The following is a 13,096-nucleotide window of genomic DNA, read 5'->3' on the forward strand; positions in this document are numbered from 1 at the left end:
TGAATTGTGTTTGACCGCCTGATGAAATCGATATTTGAGTTCGGGTGGGTCCAGCCGGGCCTGTTGTAATGCACCGCTTAAGCCTGGAATATTTTGAGTGAGTAGTGCTTGCTGGACCTGCCTCTCAAACTAGATGCTGCCCTATGGTTTTTAAGGCCAAGGAAGGTACTTCCAAATACAAGCTCAATGAGTTCACAACGTCTTTGCTCGCACCATAAAAATAGGCCGTCGAATGAGGGGTACTCATTTAGATTCAGAGTTCTTGGACTGGCCTTCATTATTCAGAGTCGTATCTGAACCATGAGGGTACAATACTCGTGATGAAAATAGCATCAATCTCCATTGTTGTTATCCAAAAGATTGGGTAGCAAGTTAGAGTTGGATTTCATCCAGTTCTTTGAGTTGGCCAATAGATTTGCATCTTTGCTTATGGTATAACAGTAAATACTCAGCAAATATCAGATGACGATAGGCTCCCCTGATGATTCAATTGTTATAGACACATCCCATAATGTGGAATACAACCTTTGTGCCCCCTACAAAGATGAAGAGATAACTGATTAAAATATCGTGTAATCTATGTTTTTATTCCAAAATTTAGTCAATAAAACATCATGGTATAGCTTAATAGCATGACTGCCTAACAGAAGAACGAAAATTAAGTCAATAAAGGAGAAGACCAATTCGGATTGTTGTCGACTCTGACATTCGGCTCCCACATCATTTTCGGTTAACAATTAAGACTCACTAGCAATGTGCTAAAGCTATTCCAAGAGTATGAACACAGATCCCATTTATTCAAATTATAAGATCCAAGTTAAATGAGAGGGACTGCAAACATAACTTAAAAAGGAGGCAAATAAAGTACCTAAGTTACATGAAACGAAATGCAAACATAATCTAAAAAAACGTTTCTAGGTAGAGTGAAGTTGATTCCTCTGCTAGGGTGGCGTCAAAGAGCATTGTGATTGTTAAGGGACAAAAGACTTTCGGATAAAGTAGTAGAAAAGCTACTAGGGCATAGTTGTGGAACTGAGGATGGAACTCCACTTACATCAACCTTTGTCCAAGTATCCTTCTTCCAATTGTAACAAGAAATAGACAAACATTCCTTCTTCTCCCAACCCCGCCTCTCCAGATCCCAAATAGATGATGTTACGAGAATCTTATCATCCGACCCTATGAAAGTATGAAACTTGACCGTACAACTGTACCTCATATAGAAAGGCAAGGTGATACGAATTGCTTCACTCCATCTTCCGTTCTTAGGAGAAGCACTAGTAGACGTTCCATTGATCTTCTCATCTTTGTCCTTGTAATCAGCATCTTCGTATATATACATATTGAACATACAATCGTTAAGTTTCACTACCATAGCTAAATTCCCATCTACTTCAAATAACTGAGCAATTTTTTTGAAGCGGCCGGAAACTCGAGGGTGATCAAGGATGTAATCAGGGATTGTGATTGTTCTAAACTTCTCATTTCCTACATCAAATGCCACCAAGTATACAGGACGGTAACCACTTCTCGATGCCCAAATATCAAGAGAACTATTGGACTAGTAAATAACACCATTCACATAAACATAATCATCATTTAATGAATATGGGACGAACTCTTTGATCCTTCTCCATATATTATTATTACATTGGCGCCCAATGGTCAAAACCCCACCGAGAAAATATTTGAAGACGCGATCATCTGACCGTATAGTCAAGACACATACCAATTTGTGTTCATTAGTGGCAGGATCAAAACCAAATGCGTAACGGTTTGGGAGAGCGACATGTTCTTCTCCCACGGCTATTGAGGATGCTTGAAACCAAGGAGATACTTGTCCAGTACTGGTACTGTATATACGAGCAACATGTTCGTCGTATGACTCAATGAGGCTTATTAGGCCGTTTACAGGTTTTGAAATGACATTGTAAGATGACGAGTCTACCTCCCTTATTGTGTCAACAACTAACTTCAGTTTTGTATTTTCTTCTTCAAACAAGATGTCAGCTGTAATGTGAAACTCCTTATATGGCCAAAACTCGACGTAATCAGGATCTTCTATCAACTTCCTCGGTGGGGGTGGTTGAGGAACAACAATAAATAGACGAGAGGGGAGGCGTGTTTTAAAACGGGCGAGATGTAAATCAATGAATTGTTGATCTTTTTGGATTAAGTAACACCATCTTTTACAAACAGTCTTGAAACGGGCAAGGGACTTAACCGGAAGTCTGTTTAGTATCTCAAATTCTAAACAATCATCATCAATACTACTACCAATTGGATAATGTGGTGGTGATGTTACAGAAGTACTACTACTAGTAGTAGTAATACCTTGTTTAGATTTCTTTTTTTTGAACATGGGGGGATTAAAAACAGCACCACCAGCTCTCATCCTAGTAATCAACCCTAGAGAGTTTTAGAGAGATAATTTTTCACAGAGAGAGAGAGAGAAAAAGAATCACTTCTATCTGTCTATGAACAAGTAAGCAAATTCAGGCTCCAAGCTCTGGGTATTGGAGGACTTGGGTGGGGGGTTTTATACTTTTATTTTCCGAGGATTTTTCAATCCGTTTTCTACTCGGATTAGATTAACAGGAAACCCACTGCCCACTTCCCTTGTTCTACTCGGATTAGATTAAATCCCATTGCCCACTTTTGTTCTACACGGATTAGATTAAAGAGGTTTTTCAATTTACCCCTTAATAGTTGCTTTTGGCGCCCCACTTACACATAAAGGCGCTCAGAATTTTGCTTCCCCTCATTGTAACCGAATTAACCGCTAAACAGAACTTAAGTGACTTCTAGGTGTGTGTTTGATTGGGTATTTTCCCGAGCAAAAGAGAAACGATTTCCCATAAACTTTCACTCTCGTGAACAAATTTTCCAATTTTTCTTTAAATAAAGGAAAGTTGTTACACACCTCCCCTAAGGAATCTCTTTCTCAACAACCATTTTTCTCTATTTATCATATTTTCCTTACTAAACTGTTTCTTCTATCTCTCAACTTTTTCACCAAATATTTCAGCACCAATTCTTCACGAATTCACCCAGAGTTTTAACATTTCAATACCTCTCTCTCTCTCTCTCTCTCTCTCTCTCTCTCTCTCTCTCTCTCTCTCTTTGAACTGTCTGTGATAAAAAAAAAATATTAATTTCAAGTATGTTTAATATTACTTAAAATTTCATGTCAAATTTGTGTCCATCGAAGTCATAACAAAATAAGTGAAGAGGGCCTAGACATTATATTTTTCTTTACTAGATCACTTTTCTCCCATGTAGAACTTTTCCTACAGAGAAAAAGTATTGTTTCAGTTTTTTTGTGGTAGGAGAACAAAATGAATGAAATGATGAGCAATGGCTTAGATTGAGTTGTAACCTTGTGCGCAAAAAGATCAATAAAAACACCAAAGTTGATACAAGCACCTCCTCGATGAGTCTCTTGGTGAGCGTCCTTAATAAGACATGGAGTATTTTAGTCTTCTTGCACGTGAGAAAAGACTAAATTGTCCCTTGTCTAATTCACCGCGCAAGCAACGCGAACACATAGGGGGGTTTCTATCATTTTTGTAAAAACATATGACTTTGAGCGCTTGTAATAGCAGAATAATGTTAGGTTGCGGAATTCTTAGGCATTAACTTTGGGATTGTGCATTTCAACCAGCGAGACATAACCGCACTTTCCGACCGTATAAATAGAATTTTGGTAAACTTAAAATGAGACGGACAAAGTTTTCTAGTTAAATTTTAGTTAGAACAATTTCTTTACACATGTTTATAAGGACAGGTACTAGTGATTACAAAGAAATTTGTCCATGGTGATGTTCTTATCATTGTATATGTCGCTATCAATCGATTAATTTATTATCTACCTACAAATAAATACCTGGGTGTAAATAATGACCACAAAATTAAGTTAACTTAAGTTGTAAACCGTCCTAATGTTTAAAAATTGTAGTCCAATTCTCTTTTTTTAGATGAAAGATTATATACTAACTTTGTGCTACAAAAGAAAAATTAGTAGCCATACCTTAAGTTGCAAGACGATGTTAAAGATGCTTGCTAGTCCACCAAGGAATTTTGAAGTATTTGTGGCTCATAATTTTTGTGATCGTAATCAAACTATTTATATGTAAAATTCGAGCATAGGCTCCCCTAGTGGAGATATCAAATATGGCCAATCAACCAAAGTGATTTTCATCGGGAGATGCAATTTGTACACAAAAATCCACTTGATTATTTTGACGTATGGTTTGTTATGTGTCTTAATCTACAAATTGTTAATTGGTGTGGTAATCATTCCAATAAAGACATGAAACTCTAACCAAACAGTACTTAACACAAATAGCACACCTCTCTCTCTCTCCCTCTAACAAACTTGAATAACAGAAAACGGCCAAATCAACTGAAATTCACAAATTCTGTTTATAACAGAAGAAAAAATATCAATGGTATTTAAGATTGTGATTCTTGATATTTAAAGCTATATATTTGCCTTTCTCACACCCAAACTGATCTCTCACAAAACAGAATCACACAACTCTTCTCACTTCTCCTTAAACTTTCTCTCTCTCATTCTTCCTCCTCTGTTTCCCCTGTTTTGAAATACAGAGATTAACATCTTGTTTCTCTCTCTGAAACTGAAATGCCTTCACCTGATATGGCTACTAAAAGCTTCTCCTGTGATAGATTCATTTCAAGTAATTCTCTCTCTCTCTCTCTCTCTCTCTCTCTCTCTCTCTCTCTCTCTCTCTCTCTCTCTCTCTCTCTCTCTCTCTCTCTCTCTCTCTCTCTCTCTCTCTCTCTCTCTCTCTCTCTCTCTCTCTCTCTCTCTCTCTCTCTCTCTCTAATCTTATCTTATATGGGTTCTTGGTAATTGCAGAATCTGATCAATATCTTAAAGAATGGGAGATTAGAGGAAAAAGAGCAATCAAAGAAGGTTCTCATGATCTTGAGGTTTGCTTTTCTTGATCAAAATTACAATTTCAAAACATGGGTTCTGTTGCTTTTCAATCATTAATTCTTCTTACTTACTTTATATAGGAAAAGGAAACTTGCATTCCATTTGTTGATTTAGGCATGTCTATCAATTCAAACTTCAAATTTAATGAAAAAAATTAAGGTATAACTAAAATCTTCACCATTTCTCTGTTCTTCTCATTCTTTAAAATCTCAAAATTTAGATCTTTAATTTTAATGAATGGACAACTTTGCAGAGAAATCAATATCTAAAGCACATATATGTTGTTATCTTTCATTACCCATGCGAGAATTTGGTTCCTATTCAAAGGTAAAAGTCATTTGATTTCTGAAGATAAGATTCAATTTTGATACAAACCCATGATTCTTTTAAGTTAATTTTATGTGTAATTTGACGATCAGATGCAATGATAAAGGTGAGCTTGAGTCTATTACTGATCTTCTGGATCCAGTGACTGTAGAAATACCACCAGAAATACAAGACCTACCACAACCACATGAACTGCAACATGAAATAGTAGTAGTACACCCACATGAAGTAGATGATAATGATGATGATGACGATGATGACGACGACGATGATGATGATGATGATGAAGATGATGATTATGATGACGATGAACTACAACAACGAGAAGAAGTTGGATGGAGAAGACTCTGGAATATTTTCTGTTGCTGCTTTAGTGGCCGGTAAAGTTAAAATTGAAGAGGAATAAAACTAAGAAATGAATCTTAGTATCTGGTTTGGGTTAACAAGAAAACCTCTGGTTGAATTTTTTTTTTCTTCTTTTTTTTTTTGTTATTGAACTGAGTGTAAAAATGGTGTGAACATATGGGAACTCCATTAAGAAATGATCTCTTTTTAGGTGAAAATTGTATCAATTTTGCTAGATCAACCTCCACTTTGACCCTTGTTTGATCAAATTCGATGAGCTCATTATTCATTTATCAATATTTTTGAAAGATAAGTTTGACAATTACGAGAATGAAGTAGAGACTCCAAATGGAAGTTTCATGTTTCGAGCGGCCATGACGTTTTCCCCTCTTTTCCTTTTCTTTTTCTATCATGTTTATGGAAAATGATAGAAAAATTCATCAAGAGAGAGAGAGAGAGAGAGTTGATGGGTAAAAATTAAGAACCATTGATTTCGTTTAGGTCAAGGTATATTTTGACTTTTGGTCTTTTCTAGCATCACTTGTATCCTATTACAAATGCTACAAATGAAATAACGGAATATTAATATCAAGATAGAGGAGGCGTGTTTTAGTATCGACACAGAGGCGTTTTTTAGGATTGTTATTGCTAAAAAAATATGATGAAAATGGGGTGGGTGGGTAGCCAATGTTCTCACTTATGTCTCATGGGTTCGGAAAAAGATCTATTAGCAAGATAGACATCTTTAGAAGAACCTGCTCTCTTTGATTGGGTGATGAAAATAGCAACCTCTTTAAGGAAGTGTTTGGTGTACGAATAGGCCTTGGAGGTCGATTCCGGGTTCTTTATAACCTGTCTTTGTCGAATCACAAATCAGTTATCGACTGCTCTGAAGGGAAGTTATCATGGAGCTTGGATTTTTGACAAGATTTCAAGGGTTGGGATTCAAGATAATGGCAACCTTCTCAGTGATAGTTATAAAAAAAAACCTTCTCAGTGATCCTAGAGAGGATTTTCTCTGGGACTAGGCAAAACAGATACATTTGGGTTTCGGCTGAGGATGAGAGAGTCTGGTAGTTTCTAAAGCTATGTGTGCCTTGCACATGAGATTTCCATTTTTCATCAATTTGTGATTCATTTTCCTTTAGAATCGTAAATCAAATAATTTAAAGACAGAATCAATCTATACCAACCTCATACCTAACTAAGTGAAACTGTCAAGTATGCCATTAAAAGGAATCACATAGTAATCGCATTTCGTTCTCGCAAGCCAAACACTAGTCAGTGTCTTCGTATTACAACATTTAACCGTAAATACAACAATGAAATGTTTGCAAGTGAAATAGACAACAGAATCCATGAAAAACTGTATATGAGAACATCCAAGAGGTTGAATTACTTCAGTTCCCATAATGAAATAAAAAACTGTAGCCAACACAAAAAAACGCAACAGATTACTACTCAAGGGCAAACAACAATCACCTTCATTACTCAACACGGGTCTTGACGATGAAATTTTGGCGACTGAACACAACTGGGGGACCTGCTGTTCTTGGACATGCCTGGAACTTCTTGTCAGTTTCCTTCCACCATTCCTTATTAGCTGCAGTCGTCGGAGTAGTGCCTGTTAATACTATAGAATTAGCAACTACTAATGGATAACTCTAGTGATTATTATGCTTTAAAATAAGAAAGAGTAGCATGAAAACCAAAACTACAATGAGCTCCAAAGTTTCTTTACAATCTTCATTTGCCAGTCAAACTAATACATCTACATTTAGCGAGGGAGTCATAACAATACAGCTAGGCACCCCAGATGGACAAGACTTCTTAATTAGTAGAACGATATGATATGTAATTGACGTTTCAGCGAAAAAAAAATCATAATTTACGTTTCAGGGAGTCATTAGCCCTATTAAAGGTTAGTAGTTATTACAACTTTTGTCCCGAGTAATCTAGCTATAGGTGTTTCAGTAATTGAGATTATGTCTCTAAAGTATTATATTGCACAACGACTATAAAAGTTGGCTACCGACATGTTTTACTTTGGACACTAGGACCTTTTGCAAACAAATTATTATATAATCTTAACATAAGCTTAGAGAATTTTGACATCAATGGTGCTAAATCAACTTCCACATCATTTTCGATGAACAATACTTACTAACAATGTGGTAAACCTACTGGAGGAGTATATAAACATATCCCATTTATTCAAATTCTTTTCTTATAAGTGCCTAAGTTATATGAGAAGGAATGCAAACATAAATTAAAAAGAAAACAAATAAAGATAAAAGTGAAGTTGATTCTTCTACTAGGATGGCAGTCAAAGAGCATTAAGGGACAAAAGACTCTGGGAGAAAGTAGTAGAAAAGCTACTAGGGAATAGTTTTGGAACTGAGGATGGGATTCCACTTACATCAACCTCTGTCCAAGTATCCTTCTTCCAATTGTAACAATAAATAACCAGACGTTCATTCTTCTCCCAACCCGGACACTTCGGATGCCAAATAGATGATGTTACGAGAATCTTATCATCTGACCCTATGAAAGTATGAAACTTGACCGTACGACTGTTCTTCATATCAAAAGGCAAATCGATAGAACTTACTTTTTCCCATCTTCCTTTCTGAAGAGAAGAACTAGTAGGCGTTCCGTTGATCTTCTCATCCTTGTCTTTGTAATCACCATCTTCGTACATATACATGTTGAACATACAATTGTTCAGTTTAACTATCATAGCTAAATTCCTATCCGCTTCAAATAACTGAGCAATCTCTTTGAAAGGTAAACGGTTGCCGTGAACCCGAGGGGGGTCAATGATGAAATCAGGAATTGTGATTGTTCTAAAATTCTCACTTCCTACATCAAACGCCACCAAGTATACAGGGTGGTATAAACTCATCCACTCACAAATCACAATGATCAAGATAACAGTTGAGCCAGTAAATAACACCGTTCACATAAACATAATCATCATTCAGTAAACATGGTGGGACCTCTTCGATCTTTCTCCATCTATTACTAGATTGGCGCCCAATGGTCAAAACCCCACAGAGATTATATTCGAAGTTAGGAAAATCTGACTTTATCCTCAAGACACATACTAATTTGTGTTCATTAGTGGCAGGATCAAAACCAAATGCGTAATGGTTTGGGAGACCTATGTATTCTTTTCCCAGGGCTATCGAGGATGCTTCAAACCAAGGAGATACTTGTCCAGTACTGATATTGCATATACGAGCAGCATGTTCCCTGTATGAGTCAATGAGGCATGTTAGGCCGTTTACAGATTTTGAAATGGCATTGTAAGATGACGAGTCTACCTCTCTTATTGTGTCAACAATTAGTTTTAGTTTTGTATTGTCTTCTTCAAACAAGAAATCAGCTGTAATGTGTAACTCCTTATATGGCCAAAAGTTAAAGTATTTGGCATCTTCTATTGACTTATCCGGTGGGGGTCGTTGAGGAACAACCATAAATAGACGAGAGGGGACTTAACAGTCTTGAAACGGGCAAGGGGCTTAACAGGAAGTCTATTTAGTATCTTAAATTCTAACCAATCATCATAGTGATTACTACTATCAATTAGATATTGTGGTGATGTTACACAAGTAGTACTAGTAGTAGTAATACCAATACCACAAGGAGGATAGTGTTGTGGTGATGTTACACAACTAGTAGTAGTAGTATTACCTTGTGCTGTGGAAGTCTTGTTGGTAGATTTCTTTTTGTGAAGATTGGGGGATTAGAAACAACAAAAACACCACCAGCTCTAATTCTAGTAATCATCCCTCTAGAGAGTTTTAGAGAGATCGGTCTGTTGAAGAACAGACCAGTTCCGGTCTGTTCTTCAACAGACCGGAACTTCGCCGGAGTTTCTAGAGAGAGAGAGGGTGTGAAAAAAAAATTCATGTCGTCGGCCGGAAAATTTTCCGGCCGGCGACCTAATCGGAGAAGAGAGAGAGAGCTGAGGTGGAGAAGCTATTTTGCTTTCCCCTTAAATAAAATTGTCAAACAAAATTGACCAATGTTTGACCAAGTCTTCACACCCCGGAAACTATTTAGCTTTCCCCAAAGCGCTGGCCTATCCAATCTATTAGAAGGATAAAGGTAAACCCAATTTTTCCTATCAATTTGTTTCTCTTTCTAAGTAATTGAATTGTGTTCTGAAATGTATAGATTATAATCACCAAAACGCAAGAAATTCCTCGAGCAAATTACATACATATTATGGTGGTTGATTCTGTTTATGATGAATCCAGACATGAAAGGTTTAATTATTTTTGATTCGTAGATTGATACTTCTGTTTCTTTTTTTCTTTTTAAATTTTGTTTTTTTTGTTGGTTAGATGTCATAGCGAAGGAGTTGTCTACCTTCATAAACCCATTGAGACAATCCAACTACAAATCCATAAGGAACAATTTGTAAGAGGTCGCGTTGAAGAGCAACAAACATCACAAGAAATCAATTCAATTATTATGATAATAAGTTCAGACCGGGAATTGATTAATATAGGGATTTCGTTTTTTCTCAAGAAATTTTCACACGGTAACGTATTTCCAACTTAATTTCAGTTTCTTTATTAAGTGCAAAATCTTATCTCTAATTTTATTTCTGTTTGTAGTTGTGAATACGTTTGTTGAAGACATCGGGACTTCATCCATCTAATCTAATATACCAAAAAGTTCAACCAAAGAAATCCTTTGAAGTATTTTTTAGTCATACATTTTGATAAAATGTATTTTCTTAATACATTTTGATAAAATTCAAGATTTTTGGCTTAACTTATTCTTAATGTTTTTCTTTGTCATTTGTAGATACATGAAATGTTTTTTGTGGTTATCGAATTTAGTTTGCCTGAAATGTCTTGTTACGAGTTTATCCTTTGAAGTATTTTTTAGTCGATACATTTTGATAAAATGTATTTTCTTGATACATTTGGATAAAATTCAAGATTTTTGGCTTAACTTATTCTTAATGTTTTTCTTTGTCATTTGTAGATACATGAAATGTTTTTTTTGTGGTTACCGAATTTAGTTTGCCTGAAATGTCTTGTTACGAGTTTATCCTTTGAAGTATTTTTTAGTCGATACATTTTGATACATTTTGATAAAATGTATTTTCTTGATACATTTTGATAAAATGTATTTTCTTGATACATTTTGACAAAATTCAAGATTTTTGACTTAAATTATTTTTAATGTTTTTCTTTGTCATTTGTAGATACATGAAATGTTTTTTTGGTTACCGAATTTCGTTTGCCTGAAATGTCTTGTTACGAGTTTCTCCGAAGGATTAGGGTAAGCCCGTCTTTTCCTATCAATTTCTTTCTCTGTTTTTTAATTGAATTGTCTTTGAAATGTATAGATTCTAATGAAATAATCAACATGCAGGAAATTCCTTGTTCAAAATACATTAAGATTATGGTTATAGATTCAGTTTATGATCCAATAAGATATGAAAGGTGGTACAACAATTTGGTTTATAGATTAAGATTGCCCATTTTTTAATTCTTCTTAAAAAAAATTAACTTTTTTTTGGTTGATTAAATGTCAAAAAGGAGTTCTTTACCTTCAGAAACCCATTGAGACATTCCAAATAGAAACAACTAGATTTTGTAAGGGGTCGCATTGAAGAACAACAAACAATGGAAGAGGAATTGATTGATGCTGGCATTTCCTATTTCCAGAAGAAATTTTCATATGGTAATGTGATGCAGGGGCACCCGGCGTGGAGACTATTTCCATGACCGGACCCGGTCATGGTCCAACCGGCCAGAGAGAGTATAATTAGGAAGTCCTTATTTTAGTATGATTATTAATTAATTTGGGTTTAGGAATTTTACTATTTTAATATTTCCAATAATTGGAAAGGTTCATATTTGAGTCCAAGTTATTTAGGCAGTTGCAGTATTTAATTATTTAGAAAGTCTAATTCAAGTCTATCTAGGAAAGTCCAGAGTCCTATAAAAGGATATCTAGTTTGTCTATTGTTCACAGATTGAGAGAAAAACCCCATTGAAGTTTTAATCAAGTTTATTATTTAGAGTTATTTGGTCTTTATTTTCATCGTTCTTATTTAATTATTCATCTCTTTTAATTCCGCTGCGTTTCTACATCAAGTGGTATCTAGAGCCATAAAAATTTTTTTTTCCTTTCCGGTTTTCATCACTTTTATCATCATGGTTAATACTACTATCTCGGCTACACCAACTAAGGAGAAAACACCAACCTTTTCATCTGAATGGGACAATATTAAGGAAGGGTTATCTGCAGGTAAAAAGTTGGAAGAAGGTTTCATGGAGTACAAGAAGGAATCAACAGAAAAATTCGAACGAATCGATCAACGTTTCGATCAACTCACCGATTCCTTCAACAATCTCTCAAAACAAATTAAAGGTATGTGTATCAATCAACCATCTTCCCACACTACAAACCCGTTATCTATCGGTTCCAATACACCACCAATCCTCACAACCAACTCAAACCCTAACCGGTTCTCACCTATAAGCTTCCCTACCGATACCAACATACCCTTATTCGGTCACACCATTAGCAATCCTTGCCCAATTACACCTCCACCGTTTATCACAAACAACCCAACGACTCCTACACTAAAACCAAATACATACCCATCCTATACAAGTCCTCAATCATCACCATTCTCCTTCACCAATCCTACCATAAACCAAAACCGTCCACTAACCGAACCATACATCCCAGCCGAACATCACCACAATTCGACATCACCCGAACACCGTTTCCCTACCAACAACCAACACACCAACAGTGGAATCCAACAACAAACCCAACCTCTCGGTCCCTCCAGTCCTTCACCAACGTATTTCGAACCTCACACCCAAAACCCGTTAACCCGAACCGATACCCATCCTCTACACCAACCACATAACTACGCCCCAAATCAACAAACCGACAACCGCCATTACCTCCAAACTCGCGACACAACACCACCACCTAACCAACCCTATCAACTACGAGAACTTCCAAACACCACTCGACCACTAGTTACCGAGTCAGCCCTTCCATATCATCTCCAAACGGATCATCACCCAACTCATCTAAACCGAGAACCATACCAACCGTTCAACCAAAACCGAGAGACCAACCTGAATCTCACCCAAACCCGAGACCCATACCAATCGATCAACCAAAACCGAGAAACCAACCTTACCCTTACCCAAACCCGAGAACCATTCCACCGTCCGAGCAACCAAACCCAACGTAAACCGAGTGTGTTTCAAACCCCTAAACCAATTCTCGAACACCATCAACAAACCGAAACCGATTGTACCCATGCTAATTCATCTTATCGTATTCGAATGGAAGTACCATCATATGATGGTTCAATAAATATCGAAGACTTCTTGGACTACGTCTCACGACTCGAGATCTTCTTTGATGTTATGCAAGTGGAAGGCCCTGAACAGGTACGTTGTG

General features: G+C 36.4%; 1 protein-coding gene across 2 annotated transcripts; it reads left to right on the forward strand.

Annotated features, from left to right (window-relative positions):
* Positions 1-4,508: 4,508 nt before the first annotated feature.
* On the forward strand, positions 4,509-5,853 carry LOC147545549 (uncharacterized). 2 transcript variants are annotated; one of them, XM_086634474.1, is made up of 5 exons: positions 4,509-4,700; positions 4,883-4,956; positions 5,044-5,122; positions 5,217-5,290; positions 5,383-5,853. In XM_086634474.1, exons 3-5 carry the CDS (start codon positions 5,108-5,110, stop codon positions 5,672-5,674), a joined length of 381 nt encoding a protein of 126 aa, XP_086490600.1. In that variant the 5' UTR covers positions 4,509-4,700; positions 4,883-4,956; positions 5,044-5,107; the 3' UTR covers positions 5,675-5,853. The 2 variants fall into 2 exon arrangements, with proteins under 2 accessions (XP_086490600.1, XP_086490599.1); XM_086634473.1 differs by having other exon boundaries at positions 4,524-4,682.
* The last annotated feature ends 7,243 nt before the right edge of the window (positions 5,854-13,096 follow it).

Source organism: Eschscholzia californica, unplaced genomic scaffold (assembly GCF_041429995.1).
Source record: "Eschscholzia californica isolate CP2 unplaced genomic scaffold, dmEscCali1.0.p SCAF_4, whole genome shotgun sequence".
In the NCBI taxonomy this organism is placed as follows: Eukaryota; Viridiplantae; Streptophyta; class Magnoliopsida; order Ranunculales; family Papaveraceae; genus Eschscholzia; species Eschscholzia californica.

What these genes read in the sequence shown, in the direction of transcription:
- LOC147545549 (XM_086634474.1), top strand. An exon ending in AATTTGGTTCCTATTCAAAG is followed by an intron (nt 5,291 to 5,382) that starts GTAAAAGTCATT and finishes TTTGACGATCAG; the next exon opens with ATGCAATGATAAAGGTGAGC.